This window comes from Centroberyx gerrardi, chromosome 21, assembly GCF_048128805.1.
Source record: "Centroberyx gerrardi isolate f3 chromosome 21, fCenGer3.hap1.cur.20231027, whole genome shotgun sequence".
NCBI lineage: Eukaryota > Metazoa > Chordata > Actinopteri > Beryciformes > Berycidae > Centroberyx > Centroberyx gerrardi.
The window spans coordinates 17,632,666-17,657,726 of record NC_136017.1 but is presented as its reverse complement, the minus strand read 5'-3'; the positions used below and the strand labels follow the sequence as shown (position 1 = coordinate 17,657,726).

The window sequence follows — 25,061 nt, the reverse complement described above, 5'->3', positions numbered from 1 at the left end:
GTAAGAGTATCTGAGGGTGGAATTTTCCTTAGTTTCCTTCCTAAATTGTGTCCATACCCAAAACCAGAATTTCATTTAGAGCAAACTGGGCGTATCTACGGAATCTCAATCAGTAGGGATAGGACACATTTTGTCTGTTGCTGCCCCAATTTGTGATTAGGCTGATAAGACAGATGGATTTTTACATAAAAATCTTGCCTGCCGGAGCTTTAATGAATTCAATCAGTCTATGAACCAGTCAACTAGTCAGTCTACTTTTTCCCCAACTATACTAGTATTCCATTTAATCAGCAAGTCTGTCAACTTATCAACTAATGAGTCCGCAAATTAATCAACCATTAAGTCAGCCAGCTAACCAGCCAATGATCCAGTCTGTCAATCAATTCCTCTGGTCTGTCGGTAAAATAGAATTTGTCCTTATAGTGTCATATAGATGTTCCTGGCTAATAATAAAAAAGTACAGTCAATTAAGTCTGGCTTCATCTCTCGCTGCCTCTCCATTCCTCACTCTTTCATCTGCTTCTGTCTTTTCCCCCCAATTCATTCATCCACATTGTGTCTCTGTCATTCTCTCTCTCTCTCTCCCATTAGTCTTTGTTCTGCTCTCCTATCACACTGAACAGCCGGTCTCAAGACATTAGCTGTTGCTCTAATCTTATTACTGGACACACTGGGATAAGAATAAAATAATGAAGGATTAGATTTACAACGTGTATTCTGAGAAGCCAATGCACTGATAGAGGTAGCACAAAAATACTGTCTGAAAGTCTGTCTGTCTGTGATAATTGATAAAAGGGAGAATAGTCATAGTAGTGGTACAAAAATCAGTAAAAGAAGTAGTAGCAGTGGAAATACAAGAAAAATAAGGGTGAGGAAATAGTGTAAAAAAAAATAAAAAATTGAGAAGTGGATTGAGTGAGTGGATTGAGAAGTCAAAAAGAAGAGTAAAAAGCAGTCACCAAATATTTGTGAGAAGCAGAAAATAGAGAGAGAGATAAAGACACTAGCTAGTTTCCATCCAGCTGTCCATCCAAAAATAAAATATGAATTAGGTGTTTCCATCAGCTGGGTTGAAGTTAAGAAATAGGCTTCCTGAATGTCAGAAAATCACATCCACCAGAAAAGTTCTAAAATTCTAATAGTTCGAATGTTGTCATATTTCATGCTTTCATCCGCAGACAAAAACAAAGACATGGCAATATTCTAATATACCAACTAATGGTCATTCAACCACTATGGTGACTTATACATGTTAGGAAACAACACGTATGATATTCTAATGTGCCAACTAATGTTCATACAACCATGACAGAGACTTGTTCATGTTAGAAACAACATGTGTGATATTTCTGGAGGTCGTGATGGACAGATATTTTATAGACACTGAACAGTCCAAAACCACATTTACGCTTCAAGGAAACGGGGGAAAAAACTACTTTTTCTGCAATATTGAGGAAATTGTTATCCATTTTTTTCTGGTTCCATTCAGCTTTTCTAATTCAATACACCATAATTTGCCCAAAAAAAAATACCTGGATGGAAACCCAGTTAGAAAGAGGAAAACAGAGACTTTAACTGAAGATGAGAAGAGGAGGAAGAGAAAGAAGAATAAAGACAAAATGGGGAGATACTGTAAGGCAGAGAGTAGGGAAGGAGGAAGAGAAGCTTTTGAAGTTTTCCCGCTGAGTCTCCAGTGTCTCTCATTGAGAACGACAACTGACTATAAAGGGAAATGTTTCCACTTTCATTTTCAATAATGTCTCTTTGGAATTCACTTCATCCCCAGTTTATAAAACTCCTAAAAGAGATGAGAAATATTCAAATGATCAGTGTTTAGGAACAACACACAACTTGTGTTAATGTCAACACAACAATTCGTGTTCGCAATATTACGCATTCAAAACCCTCCTCTACAGATTCCACTATGAGAGCCTAGTCTAATCCGGCTTTGTGTGGCATGGCTTTCTTATTTTCTTAGAATAGTGTAGTACAGTCCAGATTAATAAAATTGTATAGTTTTGGTCTTGTTTAGTTTGTCCTGGTATAAAATGCTAGAGTCTGATTTCAGTCAGTTTGTATACAGTAGCCCAAATGAGTTCTTGCTTGCAACATCATGGCTGTAATCCATTTATCCCAATGAGGTCTGGCCTACTCTGCTGGTTTAGGATGCTTTATCCTGTAATGGCTTAATGCAAACCATGTTAGTCTGTTTGTTGGTTTACTGTAATGAACTACTGGGCTACTGTATACAGACTATATACAATGATGTATCCCATACAGCAGGGATAGGCAACCATCTGCCATGGAGGACCAAGACGATGCAAGTTTTCAAAGACTACACCAGGGAATTTCACTTAAAGCAATATTCCACTTAGTTTTAACATGGGGGTTATTTGGCACTTGAACACCATGAAAACCATAATATAAATGAATCACCAAGGTCGGATGAAGCTGGAGGAGTTTGTAGCGTTCAGATTTTTACTTCCCATTCATTTGAATGAGGCCATGAAAACTGACATTTAACGCGTTTGTGAACATATTCATGTTATACATGTTAGAACTAAGTGGAATATTGCTTTAGTTCCACCCTAATTCTGCATTCACGTCATGTCAGATTTACCGTAAATACGAACTGCAAACCATTCACGTCAGCCTCCTAATGGTAATTACAAGTAGGACATGTAACATTTTGCTGGGGGCTCCGATATCTCCCACTTGATGGCACAAATTGCAGCAGTGTGTCAAACAACAATCCTTTTGAATGTGGGCATTCCAACAAGTTAAATGTGAACGCTTCCAAGTTGTAGCAATGAGATGTCTTTCCGTTCTGCTTCTTCCGATATGACGTGAATGCAGCATAAACCAGAGAGAGGACTGTCTACAGGTCAGTACCGTCAGTAGGCTGGGTAAAATGGAATTGTTGTACCTGAACACTGTAATTCTATGTGGTGTGTGTGTGTGTGTGTATTAGGGTTCGACTGATATGGGTTTTTGAATACTGATACCAATTTTTTGATTGAAGCTGCCATTTGACAATTATTTGTGCTGATATTCAACATATAAATTTGACCATTTTCATGCAAAAAAAAGTGCCAAAAAATGCCAAGGTAGGGAAACTCTGGCATACATTACTGCCTTTAAATGAAGAATTAATTGACACAAAACATTATTGAAAAATGTTATTAAAAAAAATGTGCAAAGAAAATGCATTTCTTTGCAGGTTTTCCATACTGTTTTTCTGCAGCTGTGGTCAGGGAGGAACCTCCCCATATTTAATAAAAGGCCAATATCAACCCCATAGATCAGCAAACCGATATATATCGGTCTAACCCTAGTGTGTGTGTGTGTGTGTGTGTGTGTATACATATATACACACATATATATGGAGTATAGTGCATGGAATTGGGGTGGGGGAGAAGAAATCGTTTTTTTTGTCTGTTGTCCATAGTGTCTCTACAACTCCTTCAAAAAAAGATGATTTTGATGATGAAGTTGATTTACCTGCTGAAGTTGGTTTCAAGGCAGAATTACAATGCTGATTTGGCTTTTTGAAGAAGTCACCAAGTCAATAGTGTGATGTTGGACCAGCGCTTGTCAGCGCTAGTTCAACTCACGTTGGTATCTAAACCAATTCAGCAAAAATAATCCCAGTCCCAGCCTTGGTCCCATAGTTGGATCTTTTACATTGTTGTTGTCAAAGAAACTATCATTTTGTCATGGTGACCTTCACCTAGTAAGCTCATTTTCAACTTTGAACTAATATCCCAGGCTGTGGCTCTGTAATGGGCTTGATTTAGTTTGGTCCAGTTTCATTTTTATTTCAGTTTTGAGCAGTTTTCAGACCAGGACTTGTGCTTTGTTAAATATAGGTAACTGTCAAAAATGGGAAACACCACAGTATTAAGACACAAGATGTTGGCGTTGCCCTTGTTTTGGTAGTTACCTCTGGATTGTCACTATGGCAGTGTTGGTGATGATGCTGTTGAGTAGAGCAGAATATCCTTCAGTTTTTGGTTGATCAGTGTCCTTGACTGCCTTTGCTCTATTAAAGCAGACATTCTCTGTCCACAGAGAATATTTGTTCTTTTTCAGTTCTCAGAGACTTCCAGCTATTCAAAATTTTGTTTGGGGATCCTGTATGATTTTTTACTATATGTGTAACATTGTTAAATCAAATTTCCCTTTGCAACACAGATTACCCAATGCACTAAAGGAATATTCATGCCAAGATCAACAGACATGTTTGGTCAGTTCACACCTGGTTGTCCTTCATAAGCATTCCACCTTCATCTGGACTAGTCCACTGTATGTTATAGCATCATTCAATATCATTTTGTGAGGAATGGAAACATCACTTGTTCACTTGACCATAGCAAGTAGCTTTCAAGATTTTCTGACCTGGAGCAACAATGTCTACACGACGCTGAATTTGAATGGGGGCTAATGGAGAGAAGGGGCAATCAACAAGACCCATTCAAAATCCTTAAGTCCCATGCTTGGCAATATGCTCTCGACACCGAGGGAATTGTAAAATTTGATATGAGAAGAAAGGGCGCCCGGGTCCTCTGGGGTCCCCACTCCTCCTCAGTCCCAAAGTGGATGAAGGCGGTGTCATGGTTTTCTTTCAACAACTTTTTCCATCCTTTCTTCTCTTCAATCTGAGGGATTGGTGCTTGACTTGGGTTTGACGAGCTCCTGAGCCATGCTAAGCTGACACAGCCATATTGTAAGCCGACAGAAGCCCGGCCCAAGTCCTGCTGAGCCTAAATATCTCCCCTGGGCCATGGAGGATTTTTGTCCCACTTTGGCTGACTGGTAGACGTTTCATTTCTCATATGGGAGAGCTGGGTTTGAAATGGGCCGGTTACAAATCCATGAAGTTGGCCATATATCATGTCTGTGTCCTTGACAAACACTTGACCCCTGCACAAAACTTTGACCTGAATTTTTTTCCAGATTTTGTACAGATTTTGTATAACTGAGAGCTAACATTATTAGAAACTGTTTCAGTAATTTGGGACCAAGCCAAAACATTGATCGGTCATTGTAAAATATCAGAAATACATGGGTACCATTGAGCAAATCAAACAGTTAGTTAATAATTAATACCTGAAGAATTGATTTTTTGCAGATATGAGAGTTCTGCAGGACACTGATGATATGTTTGTCCAACATATATATTTATCCTGATATCCTTATTGTATACTGATTGTCCTGTTTGCAGCCTTTGCCTGTCTGTCTAATTGTCTGTCTCTGTCTTTATATCATCTAGGATAAGAGGGAGGGATGAGTGTTAAATCAGATATTCCATCAGTCCTTTTCCTAAACTCCCTCCTCCCCATTCTCTCTTCCCTCACCCTCTCTTTAATTCCCTCATTAATATTAAGATGTGACTTCTAGCCACTATTAACACTAGATTCTGCTAAATACGTCAGCTAGTGCTCAAACCAGATTGAGGACAAGACAGTGAAGGTTTGCTAATCAGATACTATGATTAGCTAACTAACAAGCTGACATTATCTAAACACAAAATTGATCAGATGTAGCATGGAAATTAGCCATGTCTATTCAATAGTGTTGAGATGGCCAAGTTCAACGTTTGAAGACACAATCAGTTCTTCACAGCCATTGTTGCCCAAGAGCTGAGGACCTCCAACATGGCCTCCTCTATGCCATATTCTATCTCTCCCTCTCTACCTTTTCCTTCTCTCTCATCTAAGTAGACATGTACAAGTCATCTCTCCTCCTCTCATCTATCCATTTACCTTTTTGTTTATTGACCCATCCATGCCTGTTTCCTCAGTCAAGCAGATCTCACAGTGTCACCCTCCATCAATCCATTTGAGGCAGACCAAATAATTGATTTGGCAAATTAATCAGGACCAATCAAGCTTGTATAGATAATCTGTAATCAATTAATATCAGCACCAGTTATGGCTGATTATTTGCCAAGATCACAAATGTCCTAGACTTATATGAAAATGGCAAAGCTGTCCGCCTAGATTTACAAAAAAACTGTCTAATGAATTATCTTTTTTTTTGTTCCCGCCCCTAAAAATTGACAGTGGCCTTCACAAAATCATAAATCGGTCAGCCTCTAAAAGCCATCCCTTCATTTCTCTGTCCCTTGTGCCACTTCTGTCCATTCTTTCCCCCTTACTTCTTTCATCATCTTGAGCATTCAAAATGCAAGCTTCCATCAATTCACCCCTCCATACCTCTGCCCCGCCCTTCCTCTCTTCCTCTCTCCATCCATCCATCCAGCCCACTTCCTCAGCCATGCATGCCTCGCCATTATCCTTCAATGTTCTACAGTTTTATTGCCGTTGTCATTCCTCACCACTCTAAATTTATCCCTCCATCAATCCATACCCCCATTCCTCCCTTGTTTTTACTCCATTCCTTCCTCCCTCTATTTTTACTGCCAAGCCATTATTCCCTCTCCATATCAATCCCTATCCCCACCAATGTACATTTCTTTATCCTTCCCTCCCTTCTGTCTCTCCAACCAGTGTGTCCTTCTAAATCTCTTCAAATCCCTCCAGCCATCCCTCTTGTCCAGCTCATCTCCCTCCTTCCTCTCTTCCACTCACCTTCCATCAATATAGTTCATATCCATCCCTCCCTACATCCCCCCTTCTTGCCCCATACTTCCATTGCTCTGCCCATTCCCCGTCCATCCCTCCCTCTGTCCTCTCTTCCCATCTCATCTTGTGCCTATGTTTTTGTACTGGCACAACAGCAGATTCTTGAATGTCTTTTTGAACGTGGCATTGCACAGGGCATAACATGCTGGATTGATAGTGGAGTTGACGTAGCACAGCCAGTAGCCAATAGCCCAGACAGTGTCAGGGACGCAGGACTGGCAGAAGGTTGAGATCAACACCATGACGTTGTAGGGCGTCCATGTGATGATAAACGCCAGCAGGATGGCAAAGATGGTTTTAGTCACCTACAGGGAGAGGAGAGAGAAGAGAGAGGAGAAGTGAGATGAGGAAAATAGCACGGTGCACAGAAAGGCAGTAGTGTCATACCATGCAATGACTACAAGTTTGTGGCGCTGTATGAGGGAAAGAAGTGCGCCTCAATAGTGGAATTCTTATATGAGGAGTGCTGAGACAAAAGATATTGGATCCGACACAACTACTCAAAAGAGTGAGGTAGGTAGGGCATCCAAAATTGGGGCACACACCACAAAATATGAATGCAGTTCAACATACACAGCAACATAAGCTAGTTCACATGGACATGTAAGCTGTGGGGCTGTAGTACTTGAGTCCAGTCTCAGTCTTGAGTCTGGTCTCAAGACCTTTCTAAAGGTCTCGTGCCCATTTTGACTCAGACTCGTCTTGGTCTCAGCTCCTATTGGATGTTGACTCAATTTTTCCTGCCTAAAATTTTTCCTATCTACAAATTTTCAAAGATCAATTTTTCTCCACCTGGCACAACTTTATTTTCACCCCAGCACTACAAATTTAAGGGATTACACCTGTATATAGTATGTAATGGTCCTCAAACTTCAATGCATTGATTAGTCAAAATTGATTAGTTGGATGTTGAAGGGTATTGCACAGAGCAGATCTCTGTTGGTCCTTTTATGAAACTCTTTAGGTATTATTTTTACATTTGGACAGACATGTACACTGTTTATTGCCTATTTTGATCTTGGTCTTGAATAGGACTTGATTTGCTCTGGTCTCTTGACTTGGTCTCGGCCCCTTTGGACCTGGTCTTGGAATTGAGTTGGACCCAACTACGGTAGTCATGACTATAGCCCTGGAAAGCAGATAAATGAAGTGAGTCGACTTACTCTTATAGGAACCTTTCTTTTGGTGTGAGGATGATTAAATGACTTAATGCTCTGATGAAGTTTTTTTTTTGGCCAACACGTGTTTCATGGTTTGTGCCCCAGTAAATTAGCGAAATGTCATTTTTACCCAATTAGGTTGCTCTTTTCCACCTCTGTCCTCTATCTGAATTTAATCCCTGTTTATTATTGTTGCATTGCTTTTTAAATTCAAATTTTTAGTATTCTGCTTTTATTCTGTCAAAACACTTTGTAAACTCTGTTTTTAAAGGTGCTATATAAATAAAGTTATCATTATTATTATATTGCACCAATGTGTTGACAATGTCAGCAGGATGGCAAAGATGGTTTTTGGTGACAAGAGGAGAGCAAAGAGAAGAAGAGAAAGAGGAGAGGAGAAAATAAAAGAAGAAATGAAGACCAGGGAATATTCTTTCATTCTGTGTTAGGGTCCATCTGCTTAAAATTTTGTCTGTTACCAGTTATAGGTACTGAGAGCAAGCCTAGATGCTGGTGGTGACAGCAGACTTTCAAGGCATCTTATGTTGGAGGGTGGCTGCCCCTGAAGTGCTGTGGACGTCACTTTAATAAACAGCTGCAAAAGAAGCGACCCTCTGCTGATAAATACCCACTGTACTAGTAAACAGCTATTAAACTGCACAACACCTGAATATTAATGGTAAAAATCTGTTGCATTTGTTGCATTTACACAGTAACACCTCTCTGACAGCAAACATACATCATAGTCATATGAGTGATACAGCTTGTTTTTAATAAAACACCATATTGGGATTTATTACTGTTCCGTTTATGGAGGGCTTGATAGAATTAAAGGAAACACTCAACGTCTTTCATATCGCATCGTGTTCATAATAAATGATTCATTTAATGATAGATGGCTGAAAATGAAGTGTGTGTATGTGTGTGTGTGTGTGTGTGTGTGTGTGGAGATGAAACAGTGATCTGTCATCTATGTTAATTGATTTTACTTGAGTGTTTGAAGCAAAATTGTGCCCCTCTGCACTGTGATGCAACTGAACAACAGTTTCTTTCTCTCCATGCCTCCATCCATTATTCCACCCTTCCATCTGCTAGGATCCTCTTGATCATCACAGCAAACATTATTATATCGTTTACAAGTGAAATTGACTATATTTGTAAGACATTAAAGTCAAAGTAAAATGAATTACTTTTTCACCTTGCTAGCTAATATCCAGCTATTTAACAATAAATGTCCAAAAATGTACAAAATTTGCATTTCTCATAGTTTTTTTATACCAAAATCCCATTACTTCCTGGAAAACATGATTTGTGGTGGTTACTTCATGGCGTACCAGCAGGCATACATAAACATTCCAACCAATAATACCATCACAGATTTTTGGACGACATTTTGTGTCCCAGTGGCTGAATTTATTCATTTGGAGGAATCAGAATTTGTGAAGCTCAAGATTATGAGCCAAGCATTTCACAGTGGATCGTTTCACCAACTACACACAGTATGCAGCGGGCTTCACTGGCTTTCTCTTTCAATGTTTGTCATGGTCAAACCCACACACCGTTGAACAGTCTCCCTGCGTTATGTCCAACCCCAACATCCTGAAGTAAGACACCATCAAAATTCTGTTTCATTGTGACTTTAAGTTAAACCAACTGTAAGCAAAAGGATCAACCGATGTCATTTCATCAAGCCCTGGAAAAAACTATATGGGTTTTCAACCAAATGCTCGTGGACTCCTTCAATAAAAGACTAGATGAAATAATAACAAGATTTCATCTCCTCAAATCAAATCTCCATTTCAACCAAATGGCCGTGGATCATTCAAGATCCAATTCAAACAAGTAGCAGAGTAGTGTAATATTATCACCTTGCAAACAAGCCTTCTCGCCTTAAACTATACAACTATAATATTTAGAGAATAGTCTAAAGAAATCCCCAAGACAGTGCATGAGAAACAGAATGAATCCAATGAGAAGAATCAAAAATATTCAGAAAATTCTGAAAAATGCAAATTGGACCACAGGCAGGTTGACATGCCCATCTCAGGAATTGGACCTCTATTGGTCACTGGTCAAAATCTTAACAACAATCTTTCAGCAAAACAGACATCTTCAATAACAACTAATTAATTCACCAGAAGGAATTCTTCATCTCCAACTCAAATAGGCAATATTTCTACTGATGAGTTATGTATTTAAGACTGGCATACAGCATACTGACAGCATGACAGCTACTTTGAATTTTTCCATCTGAAACACAAACAACCCAGCAGTGGGAGAAGCTGGAGGGAGAGAGGACATTGTCTGTCTGACATGCGATAAGCGAATCATTCACCCACCCAAGCAGAAGTCTAAGGGGAATGCCGGTGGTTGTCAGTGGGCCTAGGCTAACCATGGACCTAATTATACCCAACACACCAAATAGTAACTGATATAACTTCAGTGCTAACATTTTCCTTTAGGTGAAGCTCAAGCTGCATTTCCACGGAAAGACAAATCTCTCAAACCAATTGGACTACAATCCTTTTGCCTCTTGAGCTCCTTCACCTCTGAATCAGCCACTTGTGACTGCTTGGAAATGAAACGACGCAATCATTTATTTCTTAAGATGTATGGCCATTCAGAAATCATCCTCTGAATCTTTCATCTTAAAGTAATTATCTGTAACATTTTCATATGAATAAATGTCCGTTTTGCAACTCTATTGCTGAGATGTGAATTTTCAATTATGTATACTCTCACAATAATTGGAAAATAGGGTCTCCTGCTTTTCAATGATCCTAGAAAAGACGGTGTACAATGAGTATCTGAATGCTCTTTCCATTATGAATGATCATCAGGATTTACAAAGGACTATTCCACAGATGATGGCTGTCCTACAACTTATTGATAAACCAACAACACAAGTCCCTGTTTACTCACATCCCATAGTTCATTCATTTCCCTTTCTGTGGCAATTAATGTAGTTTACCATTATATCTTATTTTTATGTCTTTGTGTTGATAATCATGCATTGCATTTATATGTTAATTTGCTAGCAAACTGTCCTCTTTGAAATACACACTGTATGCATGTATAATGTAAATTGTATATATTATAGGTAATCACTATGGTAAATGAGTGGGAGACGTTAATTGATTTCATTGTATTTCACTTTTCCCAGAAATCCCCCCCCCCCCCCCTCCCACACACACACACACACGCACACACACACATCCTATACTGTCTACAATCAACTGAATAAACTTGGATGCATCTGATTTGCTCTTTTGGACATTCAACTTCTTATGTAATTTTCTTGCTGTGTCTAAACTAAACTATCTCATATATCCCTCTGTATGTCCACTAATTTCATGTAATATACAACCATCCCTCAACTCAATTGCTCTGTCCATTCATTCCCCCATCACTCCCATTTTACATGATCATACTTTCTTTTCTCTGGCAGCCATCTGTCTTTTCCTCTTCACTTGGCTTCTAGCAATGCTTGCAAACTTCCTCGCTACTGTCCTTGGACGGTTGATTGGGATTGAATGCTTCTCGCCACCCTCTACAGGAGGGACAATCTCTATAGCCGTGATGCATTCATCCCCTGCCTGCTTCGTTACGATCTTTATCTTGGACCACTTGGAGCTGGCGCTGATCTTGGCCAGGGCGGGATTGGTTGTCGTCGTGGCAACAGGGGTGGCATTTGTTGCAGCCTGGGACAGAACCAATAGAGTTTTGTTAGGTTTGAACAGTGGTTAAAGAAATTCACTGTTCTGTATCACGGGTTTGAATTCCACAATTGCTAATGCCTACAATGTAAATGCCTACAATGTAAACATTCATATACATTTTGGTGATCGGGATAATTCAGGTTTTTTTTCTCCATTTTTGCATCAACTTATATGTTACTTATACTGACTCTGATTTCTTCTTTTTCTTTTTAATTTTGGAAGACTCATGTTCATTAATATTTTGTATGAAGTCTTTTTCTTTAAACCAAATAGGAAAATAAATGTATGTGATGATTGATGAGTAAACATGACATCCCCTAAAAGGGAAATACTTATGTTAAGTCCAAATCAAAAAAGTACTTAAGTATTTGAGTTTTAGTAGTAGTTAGTAGGGTTAGCAGTTTCTTTGTTCTTTACCAGGCACTTGTTACATGGGGGTAAATGTTTCTACATTTGTCCACTACTTTCCTTAAAAAACAGTTTGTTATTGTATGCATTCCTTGTTGAAATCAAGACACATGGCTAGCAGGTGAGTCTGAACGCTCCACCCAGTTGTATGAGCAAAAAACAAGGAAAATAATCCAATCCATAATACATTAATATCAATACATTTATACATTTGTATACACTATAATAAAATACTATTAACAGTAATGCTTATGTTTACAAGTCATGTAATACCTGATGAATAGAAGTGATAGCTTTTGTAATTGTTAAAATAGCAGTTAATTGTTAGCTAGTGAATATATGAAAAAGGCTTTTAATTTGAAATTCTCTTCAAATTTTGAAGTGATCATGACAGAAGCCAACCTCAGCTGTCGCCTCGCTGTTGGTATTCTCCTTTGTTTCCTTGGGGGGAATAAAAGCCGTGGATGAATCATTAGAGCTCTCTTTCTCCTCCTAGATAGATAGATAGATAGATAGATAGATAGATTTATTTCAAAAACATTTATTCTTTAAAGACATCATTATTAGCATGTTGCCAAAAATTCTTAATGTACAAGGACTTCAAGAAGACTGCAACACATAATCAGACTTTTGATATCTTTTTTACAGATTTTCTTCCCAGTCTTTAAGCATTTCAGTATACAGTATCTGAAGATTCAGTTCAGCTTCAGTCCAACTAAACAAAAGTCTGAGGTCAGAGCAAACCATCTTCAAATCATCATGTTACCACAACAAAGCTTCATGAAAGACACAAATCACTTCAGCAGTTGTTCTTCCGTACTATTTTCCCCATAGAGTTCAACACAAATACTGTTAGAGAGAAACAAGTCCTTCTTGCCTGTCTTTAAAAGTGCATTCATGCCAAGCATGTTCTGAGCGGTTTATTTGAACTCTGGAGCGTTTACTTAGTTTGGTTCATTTGGCCAGGTGAGAACAATGCCATATGAACTTGGGTGGCACCAAATTACCGCATGAGACTCTTGAAAATGTGAGCCTCAGTCCTCTTCCAAGAGAACTGTGGTGCTGTTCGTTAGGAGTGAGAGCATAATCCGAACCAACTACAGGAAACCTAGCATAACAAAATGACGTCTGGACTGATGCTCACATTCAGCTGTTTCTTCATGTGTTCTTAACTGGCATGCACACCAGAGAGGGTCAATTACAGCAAAGAGCACAGACAAGTCCATCATGCTTAGCTAACGTTACAGGGACTGGAATCAGATTTGTTTTGACTCCCCTGCTGCTAAAATCTCTAACCTGGCAGGATGACAAGTTACCAAAACTCTATCCAATAAACAAGCTACTTATGAGTCTGTGACTCATAAGTAGTGACTTTTGTTTTCAAGCCCTGGCTCACTTGTAATTAGACAGTGTGGACCTAAACAAACCAAATACAAGAATACAACAAGGTTAACTTTTCTACTGTGGTTTGGACCAAAGAAAATGAACTGTAGCTGTGATCGGTGTGACCCTAAAAAATAAACAGGACTTGTATACAAAGTATGAAACATGCATGCTTTGTTATACTGAAATACTCTGAAAAACTGAAATTGCTGAACATTTTAGATTAATTTATCTACGAGGAAATTCACTTTGGCGCATGCTTGCTCATTGTGGCTGCTAGGTAGATCACTTGGTTTGGAAGTCTGGGGTTTATAAGGTGTGTGGGGTTTTTCCTCTGTACCTGTGTTGGTAAAAAAAAATCAACAAATCAATATCAATTTCATGTCAGATTAGTAAGACTGTACACTCTGCAAATGTGCACTTGATGTTCTAGAGCTGCATTGTTGTCAGTGACTCGTGGGGGTGGGGTGGGGATCCACAAGTTTTCCTGTATTTTTAAAAGGTGCTGCATGTAGCATTTTCTGTTTCTTAAAATTAAGACCACATTTTCCATAATCCCTGTTGCTTGTCCCCCCTCTCCCTCGCTGGCATTGCCCCATTTGTTTTGAAGGATACGAGTCCTTGATAAGAGATAACAGTCCTTGATAACAGCCAATCTGCATTCAGACCAGGTAAGCTAGTGTCAAGTTGAAACAATGCAGTTAGAATACTGGAACTGGAATAAAGAGTCCTGTTTTATACCGTAAAGCGATCCATCAGCCAAATCCGACCCAATGGCTCACAATGTAAAATGCAGTGTAGAGGCTAATTATCTTACTGTAATTATACTAATCTCTCAAAATTCATATGGTAATGATTTATTGATGTTAAAATGATACATGTGGCACCTTTTAAAATGTAAAATCCCTGAATATCCAGTACCTGTGTGAGTCCAGGGCTGGGCTGGGCTGGAGGCTGTGGCTGAACTGGTTTAGGTTCCTCTACTCTGCCATTCTTCACAGCCTCCAGGACAGTGGTGCTGGAGTCCAGACTGGGTTTGGGAGTAGACCGCGGACTTGCCTGAGGACTGGTCTCATTGTTGTTGTTCTGTTTTAACAGGTGACTCTTCAACAGGCTGGGAGTCCTGGAAGATGACAGAATAAACATTAGAATTAGAGTGAGGATGACAGTGCAAAAGAAGAAAACATGTACACACTTTATTAAATTGTTTGCATGCTATCAGAAGATGTGCACATTTTATAAAAAATGCGGGAACCAACTAATGAAACTGCACATGAATAATTAATTGTGCGCACAAATTATGCAAATTAATTGTGCAACAAATTGTGTACATTAACTATTCATGTTGATAGCTTGGATCAACACCCACCTAATGCCAATTTACATTTTTAGGCAGATGATACAGTTGTTTACTGTTGTGGTTGAACACACTGTTGAGAAATTGCAATCTGCTTTTGACTTTGTGAAGTTTATGCTGAATGCAGATAATACAAATGCAATGATTTACAAATTGTAGGAAGGCTACAGAAGAGGATTAGGGCCACATAAGAAATATTTATTTGAGTTCTGAGGTTAAAGTCAGAATTGTGAGATTCTGAGATAAAGTTAAGTTTTTATATGTTTTTATATTGTAAGTTTTTTAGAAGACTGGTCTGCATTACTAGCACCTGTAAGTATACCTTCCATTGCTTTAGCACATTTTCAAACAAAGAAGATATTGAAAAAGAAAATTAAACTTTAACAGCTGATCAGTATAAACAAATTCTTGTATGTGTCTGACATTGTACGCTGTATCCAGCATTAGCTGACCATCTCTGTCAACTGGTACATCTTTATTAGTCTCGCTCTGGTAGCAATGAATCCAGATCCTGTGTGGAGGGGGCATTGACATTGAAAACCACAAATCATGGTTGAGACCTCAGTGTCATCTCAGCGTGTACAGTATTGCAGCTTGCAAATAGAAACGTAGGAAGCATGCCTTGGGAACTTTGCATTAGTTGGCATGGCTCCAACAAAAAAAAATTTACACAAACACCATCACAAAATAAAAAGATGGTCAATGTATAGGCAATGATCTAAATCGATCTCTAATGCGTCTGTGCGCATCATGTCGATGGCGATGCACAGACCAGCAGCATTGTACTGAATCCAACAGAGCCTCACATTGTGAAAACGAAAGTGAAACTTCAAATTCCACAATTTGCTCCAAACTCGCATATGTAAGTAACGGGATTTGTAAACAGTAACTTGATAACACGTCTTCTGCTGCCCTACGAACTTTAATGGTAGGTAATGTTATTACCTTGTGGTATTTAAGTAGCCTAACATTAGTGTAATTAGGTGGTTTAACTGATAATCATAACTGAATTGAATTCAACACAATAAATAATAAAGATGTAATAAATCAATCTAAAATAAATAAATCTAAAAAATTTACCAGAATTTATTAACAAGTAAAAAATGAATAAAATGTATCTTGCCACATAACAGCAATTTGTGTGCTCAAGGTAGCAAATTGTGGTGTAGATAGACATGCAAAAAAAAAATATATATAGCGAGAAATCAAAAAAATTTCATTCATTCATTCATTCATTCATTGCCTTTACCTGCTTATTCATAGTCACAGGGGGCTGGAGCCTATCCCAGCATGCATTGGGTGGATGGTAGGGAGACACCCTGGACAGGTCTCCAGTCCATCATAGGGTTAACACAGATAGACAGACACTCCCATTCATACCTATGGACAATTTACACTCTCCAATCCACCTGGCTATGGGAGGAAACCCAGGAGAACACGGCAAAGAACATGCAAACATGCACACAGAAAGGACTGGGGATCAAACCCACAACCATCTGACTGAACACACAGTGTTAGACACTGTGACACATATAAACCAATTTCAACAAACAATTTGATCCTAGTGATACTATTTTATTATTACTTACTTTCTACTTGGAAATTATTTATTTTAACACATAAAACAGAACTATTGTCATTAATTTCTTTCCAATCATTGCTTAAACCATTATATCTTGGAAAAAGTTATTTCCTCCAGTAAAGGTCAACAGAAAGAAGCCTATTTCTAAATCTGTATCGGCTACTCATTTTATATCAGTAAAAATTAAATGATAATAGAGGAAGTGCAATGATACATCTTTATCAGTACTATTATTATTATATGGGAAATCAAACAAAATATATGCTATAGGCTTACTTATATGAATTAGTTATTTGTGGGGGTTTTTTGTGTTACTTTACATATTGACTTTGACTAGTATCGATATTGATATTAACTCTTTTTTTTTTTTTTACAGTTGCCCTAACAAAGACAAGGTCAGTGACTGCAAGATTGCTATTGTTTTGTTGCTACTGTTATGATGTGTATTTTTTTTATTGTTGTCCAAATAAGAGAAAGCTATTTGATTCTAATGAGACACTTACTTTATTCCTCTCTTTTCTTTCTTCTCCGGTTTGTGTTTGGAGACCCTGCTTCTGGAGGCCAGGGAGATGTGGATGTACAGGACTGTCATAATAATGACAGGAAGATAAAACGCTGCTATAGCTGTACCAAACGTCACCGCAGGGTTAGACAGGAACTGTAGAAAGAAAAAAAGAAAGACAAAAGTTAGGATAGAAAGTACAATTGAACAGACAGAGACAAATAGACTCCTTCCCTTATCTACACAGAATGTGGTGGGTCAAGCACACAGGGTTCAAACCCTTTTGTTTTTGCTTTGGTTTACTATTATTACTTTCCTTGTTTTCTCACGTTTTTGCAATTTCCCATGAGATGGTATATGAGGGTATATGACAGAGACATGAAATTTGGCAGAGTGATAGATATTGGTAGTGGCTTACTACATAAAAAATATGACCCCAATCCACCAGATGGTGGTGTTGTAGAAGTGGCAGGAATGCAGAGACGGACAACTTCTCTCGTTGACTACACCAACTCGTGTGTCATTTATTTTAACCACAGAGCAAGACAATTTACTTCGCGCTCAAAAACACAACATTACGTCGAGCTGACGTCAGACTCAGAAAACCAGACTTTCTTAAAGGGACCGTGTCTCCTTAACCCTGAGAAGCACACAATATAACTGTGTGTGTTAAACATACCCAAACCACAGATTATGGTGAATAATGTCTATAGAGTCCGCCACAGTGTTATAATTAAAGATCTAAAAATGTCATCTTTGAGAGGTCGTAACTCCCACATCTGAACTTCACAAAGGGCATAGTCTAATACTTAGATGACCATTAACAATTTATCCAAACAAGACAAAATGTGGTTCCTTTGTTGGATAGGGTCTATTAAGCATGCCTCCAATGGCATTCCAAACTCTACCCATAAGGGCCGCTATAAATTCAAAAACTTTGTATCTCCTAATGCAGTCAATGAAATTTTATTAAATTTGTATACATGCATATAGAGACACAAGTTACAAGTTTCTTTTCCATGACAACAAAACAACATCAAAATGACCCTAGAGACGACACCTGCACAAACACTTCCTCCATCTGATTGGACGCATGCACCATGGTTTTCAAACTGGAAAAACATGGCGGCTTGTTCGGAAACTTTTTCTTATTTTAGCTAAACAGTCCACCAAAATGGGGGATCCGGAGGCGCCAATGATGTAACGCGTTTCCCCGTTGCTCCTGAGAATGTGATTTAATTTAATAATTTCCTGCACAATTCTGGTCATTTATAGTTAGAAAACATAGAACATATACTTAGAATTCGTTGTATGTGACTTTTATAAACCAAAACGACCAAAATGTCTTCTGCTCGTCTAAAATCCGAACCACCGAGAGGAGGCCGCAACAAAGCCTCGTCTTTTCCTGAACCGGCTACTCAACAGGTGGTTGAGGCTAATGCTCATAACACACTCAATGCCGAACTTTTGCAAACTATGATGGACTCCCTGAAAGCTGACATCTTTGGGAAAATTGACTCTTTGTCCTCCAGTCTCCGCTCCGAGATTTCCTCTGTCCGAAAAGAACTAAAAGAGTCGATAGAACCATTGCAAGAAAAGGTCGAACAACACGTGCAAACTATGCTAGAGCTTGAGCTAGCAGCTACAGATCATAGTGGCCGGATAACAGAGTTGGAGGCTACAGTTAGCAAGCTGACAGCTCAAGTTAAACACCTGGATGGCTGATGCAAGGACCTGGAGGGGAGATCCAGAAGAAATAATATTTGGTTGGTGGGTATACCGGAGGGGTTGGAGGGACCCCATCCTACTGAGTTTATTGCCCAACTACTAGAGGAAATACTTCGCCTGGACGAAAAGCCCCTGCTAGATCGAGCCCATCTTACGCTGCGGGACAAGCCCAAAGAGGGAGATGCACTACTTTCACATTCGCAATGAGATTCTACGTCGGGACTCTCTCCTCTCCTCTACCGGGGTAAGAAGATTTCCATCTTTGCTGACTACACGTCCACTGTCGCTTGCCAAAAGCGGGCTGCTTTTGGCAATGTTAAGTGTCAGCTCCACTCATGTCCGGGCATCAAGTTTGGGCTGCTGTATCCGGCAGTACTCAGAATCACCTTGCCGAGCGGAGACATACACCGGTTCGAAGATCCTGCCACTGCAAGTGACTTTATCAACAAACGCTTCAAGAAAGCAGTCACTCCAAGTAATGTGTGAAGAGACATAGGTGAGCTAGCAGAGCTGGCTTGGACTAGATTTCCCAGTAAGCCATTGTTACTTTCCATACTAATGGTCGACTTCCCTAACGTGGAAACTTATTGGTATCCTGTCACTAAGGTTCTGTTAATTTCGTACGTGTTTACAATTGTTTGATACTGTCACGATTCTCTCTTAGGTAGCGATAGGTTATAGTAGTTGACTATGATGGTGATGGCTACGATGGAGCGTTTAGTACGTTCTATAAGGTTTGATCGGCGTGTCTCGTTTGGGGAGACACTTCTGCCAAGGTGGGAGGGTGTAACGTGGTTTGTTTACCACAAAGGGTTGTTCTATTTTGTGTTTTTTGTTTGTTTTTTAGTGTGTCTGCTTGGTCTATCAACATTGAATACATTCATTGGATACTGTTATTCACTAGTATGTCTATCATTATGCTTCATCCCTTGCCTCTTAAGATGTTGCTATGGCTTCACCTAATTTAACACAGCAAGATGGAAGTGGGGTAAAATTTTGTAGCTGGAATTGTAGAGGCCTTAATAATCCTGTTAAGCGCAGCAAAGTACTGCACCATCTCCAACACTTGGGTGCCCAGATAATTTATTTACAGGAAACTCATCTTAGAGTTTCTGATCAGACCAGATTAAAAGGTAGTTGGGTTGGCCATTCTTACCATTCTTCATTTCAGGGTAAATCTAGAGGAGCAGCTATTATATTGCACAAGTCAATTCCCTTTGTGTGTTCAAATGTGATTGCAGATCCAAACGGGAGGTACTTAATTGTTAGTGGTACAATGTATAACACTCCAGTGCTTCTTGTTAATATATATGGCCCAAACTGGGATGATGATGGCTTTTTTAAAACGTTGTTTTCCACTCTACCAGATATATCCTCACATTTCCTTATTTTAGGAGGGGATTTCAACTGTTGGCTGGATCCTAAACTGGACCGCTCCTCTACCCGAAACTGTATGTCTTCGAGATCTGCTAAGGTGATCCAGACAATTTGCCGTATCTGACCCCTGGCGTTTTTTCAATCCCTCTGGTAAGGAATATTCATTTTTTTCAAATATCCATCACACTTTTACTCGTGTAGATTATTTTCTTGTAGATAATAGAATTCTTCCATCCGTAAAGTCAATTTCATATAATGCAATAGTTATATCTGACCATGACCCAGTTACTATGAATATACATTTTAAAGGATCTGACAATAACCGTGCTCCATGGCGTTTCAATAACCGTTTACTTTCAAATGAGGACTTTGTGGAATTTATTTCAAACCAAATATATTTTTTTCTTAGTGTAAATAAGACCCCCATGTGTTATGGGAGACCCTGAAGGCGTATATCAGAGGTGAAATAATTTCTTACAGTGGTTATGAGAGGAAAATGAAGAGGGAAAAACGTATTGAATTAACAGAACGCATTGCATAGCTGGGCACAATTTATGCCACCTCTCCTTCTCCAGATCTATATAAGGAGCGCCTCTCCTTACAGGCCGAGTTTGAGGTTTTAGCTACGGATCATACAATGGAAATGCTACTGAAATCCAGATATACTTATTACGAGCATGGGGACAAGGCCAGCAGATTGCTAGCCTATCAACTGCAACAGACATCATCATCTCACCAAATTCCTCAAATTCAGACATCTTCAGGCTTAACAATTGATCCTAAGAAAATTAATGATGAGTTTAAGGATTTTTACACATCACTGTATACTTCTGAAAACACAGCTGATTCCTCACATTTGGATAGTTTCTTTAATTCACTTGATATCCCTACTGTTCACCCTGACTTTGTCGAGGATTTGGAAAGAAACATTACTGTTGAAGAACTCACTACAGCAGCTAAATCCATCCAATGTGGTAAATGTCCAGGACCAGATGGCTATCCTGCTGAGTTTTATAAGAAGTTTTTACATAAATTAGCCCCCATCTTAATTGACATGTTTAATGAATCATTTGAATCTCTTAAATTGCCCCAGACCCTCACCCGGGTCTCAATCTCCCTTATTTTAAAAAAGAATAAGGACCCTCTGTCCTGTACCTCGTTTCGTCCCATCAGCCTGCTGAATGTAGACTTTAAATTACTGTCCAAACTCTTAGATTTGCGCCTTGAGTCTACACTTCCATCTATCATCTCCCCTGATCAAACAGTTTTCATTAGGAATAAACATTCCTTTTTTAATTTAAGACGGTTATTCAATACAATTTATAATCCATCCACCTTCACTGCTCCAGAAGCATTATTATCATTGGACGCCGAGAAAGCTTTTGATCGCGTGGAGTGGGGCTATCTCTTTCATACTCTAGATAAATTCGGCTTTGGCAAAAAGTTTATTACCTGGGTTAAACTACTATATTCCTCTCCTCAAGCCTCAGTTAGAACAAATAATACTCAGTCAGAATACTTTCCTCTCCAGGTCCACCAGACAAGGTTGCCCTTTGAGCCCCCTGCTGTTCGCCGTCGCTATTGAGCCCCTCGCCATCGCGCTTCGCTCTAACCTCCGCATCACTGGGATAACCAGGAATGGCACAGAACAGAGGGTCTCTCTTTATGCGGACGACCTTCTTCTGTACATTTCAAACTTATCTGTATCTGTTCCTGCTGCACTTGCCACGCTGAAATCATTCAGTTTTATATCGGGATATCAACTTAATCTAGGTAAAAGTGAACAATTTCCTCTAAACGCAACCGCACGTAAATACCCCTTAGATAATTTCCCATTTAAAATATCTCGGCATAGTTTTACATATCTTGGAATTCAAGTTACAAGCAAATTTAAAAATCTCTTTAAGGTCAATTTTACACCTTGTTTAGCGCGTATGCAACAAGACTTTGAACGCTGGTCACTGCTCCCACTAAATTTGGCTGCGAGGATCAACTCTGTAAAAATGAATACTCTCCCAAAGTTCTCCTATCTATTTCAATGTATACCTATTTTCCTCCCTCAAGCGTTTTTTCGGAAAATTGATTGACTAATTTTGGAGTTTATTTGGAACAAAAAATCCCCGAGAATACGTAAGGACTTTTTACAGAGACCAAAGCCTCTTGGAAGAATGGCCTTGCCCAACTTTAGGTTTTATTACTGGGCTGCTAACCTTAGAATTTTACAGTATTGGCTCAGATCTGATACATTCCACCCCCCTCCTGCTTGGTTGGCTATGGAGTCTTTTTCCTCTAAACCTGTGTCGCTGACAGCTCTTGTACACTCCCCCATCAACTGCCCCTTCTCCCTCTATGTTAAAAATATAATTGTTAAAACCTCCTTAAGGATTTGGAACCAGTTTAAACGTCACTTTGGTTTACAAACTCTTTCTACCTCTGCTCCACTAGTTGCAAATCATGCTTTTGCTCCCTCTATATCGGATGGCGCATTTTGCATATGGTCCAACCTTGGAATTAAACAATTCAAGGATTTATATGTTGATAATATATTTGCATCTTTTCAACAGCTCTTGGAATTGTTCTCTGTTCCTAAACATCATTTTTTTAGATACCTGCAAATTCGTAGTTTTGTTTGCAGTAAATATGCCCAGTTCCCTAACCTGCCTGAGAACACGCCTTTAGATGCTTTTCTCACTCAGGTCCCTGTGATGAAAGGTATGATTTCATATATTTACAGTCAAATCCAAACCTTATCTTCAACCTCTCTGAATTCTGTGAAAGCTCTTTGGGAGGAGGATTTGGGGGAGGGGATCTCTGAGGAACTTTGGGGGGATATTCTTAAACGTGTGCATACCTCATCTGTCTGCGCCAGACATGGGTTGATTCAATGTAAAGTTGTTCACCGCACTCATTGGACCAAAGTTAGGCTTTTCAAAATTTATGACAATATTGACCCCTCTTGTGAAAAATGTCATCAAACACCTGCAAACCATGTGCATATGTTTTGGTCGTGTACATCTCTGCGTAACTACTGGACTGCGATTTTCAATACTCTGATGGAGGTAAGTGGGACACTTCTTGAACCTAATGCCATTACTGCTCTGTTCGGCATCCCTCAGTTGCCTTTGCCTAGGCTCCAAGCGGATCTGATAGCTTTTGTAACATTATTGGCTAGACGTCTAATTCTAATGAGATGGAAATCACCAACACCGCCTTCTCACACTCTGTGGTTAAAATAAATTTTCAATAATTTACAGCTTGAAAAAATCCGATATACATTGAAAGGCTCTTCCAAGGAATTTAAAAAGATGTGGGGGCCTTTCTTTGCCTATGCAGAGAAAATTACCTTCCCAGTTATCCCCGAATAGCATCCCATTTTTTCTTATTTACTTATTATTTTTATTTATTTATTCTTATTCTGACCTGATGGGTGAGGTTATTGTGTTTACTGTAATATGTGAAATATGACCAAGCTGACTGTTTGTGTTGTGTTTTCCTTGTAGTTGCAATGTATTGTATGTTGTTGTTGTTTTTTTTTTTTTTCTACTGTACTACTATAATATGACACTGTCACTCACAAGTGCTTTAACATTATTGTCAATTTGTGTATAAAAAATCAATAAACAAAGTTCATAAAAAAAAAAAACAGTCCACCAAAATCTGTTTCTGAAAATATTTGAGGTGAGAAATTGGCCATGCAGTTGCAGAATCTTGATTCATTTTAGATCTACAATCGCTAGTTTAAAAGTTTGTTCACAAGGTTCGTGAGCAAACTTTCTAAATATATTCGTTGGCCTTGCATTTATTGGACAGGTAAGCAACCTATGATGTAAGTAACGGTAGCCACACAAGCTAGCTAGCTAACGTTTCTTGTTGATGCATCATAGCAAACAGCTTGCCACAGCTTTGCTGTGCATAAATAAATATCTTGCTCACAAACAACCTGTTGCTAGTAAGCAGCTAAATGGTATTTGGTAAAGTTGATTAGTGTTAGCTACAGCTTGAGCTGCTACACCTCTGGGTTAGCCGATAGCAGGGGTGAGAGAGGTTGGGGCAGACCTGGGGGCTTTGGCTGAGACTTGTAGAGGACACATTTTTGCAGATGTTGTAGTTCCTATGGCTGCTATTAGATGTTACTAGAGTCCATATTACGGATTTTTCCTTTGAGAAATAAATATGAAACCTGTACCTGTATATAGCACTCTCCAGGCGGCACTGTTCTCTCTCCAACGATGAACTGCCAGAATAAGATAGCAGGAGCCCACAGGATGAATGACAAGATCCAAGCTGCCGCGATCATCAACCCCGCCATCTTAGTCGTCCTTCTTGTCGGATACGTAAGGGGCTTCGTCACGCAGAAATACCGATCAAAACTGATGATCAATAAATTCATCACTGATGCGTTTGAAACAACATAATCCAAGGCTAACCATAAATCACAGACAACAGGCCCAAGTGGCCAGTAGCCAACGATGATGTAGACTGTGTACAAATTCATGCTGAAGACGCCAATTATCAAGTCAGCGCATGCTAATGAAAATAAGAAATAGTTATTGACAGTTTGTAGGTGGCGGTTTACTTTGATGGACAGCATCACTAAGATGTTCCCTGTGACTGTTACAAAGCTTAGCGATCCTGTAACCAAGGCGATAAAAAACATCTCTAGAGCCTTATATGGACTTCCTGGCCCCACTCCATCTTCGTCCACAGCAGAGCAGGGTATTGATTCATTGGCGGAGGCATCGCATGAAGTATTGGAGAACAGGTCAGTTGATTGATTGACAGAGGAGCCTGAGGAGGAGAAAGAGAGAGAACATTAGGGTGTGATCACACCTACAGTTGTTTTTCTTTGTTTAGGTTAACACTGCCCAATTACAAGTGAACCAGGGCTTGTAAACACATGAACTCACAAGGAGCTTGTTTACTGGACAGAGGTTTCATCCTGCCAGGTTAGAGATTTTGCTGGTGGCAGGGAATCCGATTAATTCCAATTCCAGTCCCTGTAACAATTTAGCTAAGCATGATGAACTTGTCTGTGGTCAAGTATGAGTAACTGCTGGCTGTCAGATGTCAACATCCGTCTCCTTATACCCATAAACCCTTGTGGTTTGAGGTTGTTTCCTGTAGTTGTTCAACAAACTGCACCAAAGTTCTCTTGTTAGAGATCTGTAGTACTCACATTTTCTCACGTCTCGCATTTT

At 39.2% G+C, this 25,061-nt stretch overlaps 1 protein-coding gene across 1 annotated transcript; it reads right to left on the bottom strand.

The window, feature by feature from the left end:
- Positions 1-6,706: 6,706 nt before the first annotated feature.
- chrm4a (cholinergic receptor, muscarinic 4a) lies at positions 6,707-24,535 on the bottom strand. The gene is made up of 6 exons (XM_071916749.2): positions 24,050-24,535; positions 16,760-16,914; positions 14,239-14,440; positions 12,337-12,426; positions 11,239-11,508; positions 6,707-6,952 (listed from the first exon to the last, which is right to left on the bottom strand). Exons 1-6 carry the CDS (start codon positions 24,518-24,520, stop codon positions 6,707-6,709), a joined length of 1,434 nt encoding a protein of 477 aa, XP_071772850.1. The 5' UTR covers positions 24,521-24,535.
- Positions 24,536-25,061: the final 526 nt, after the last annotated feature.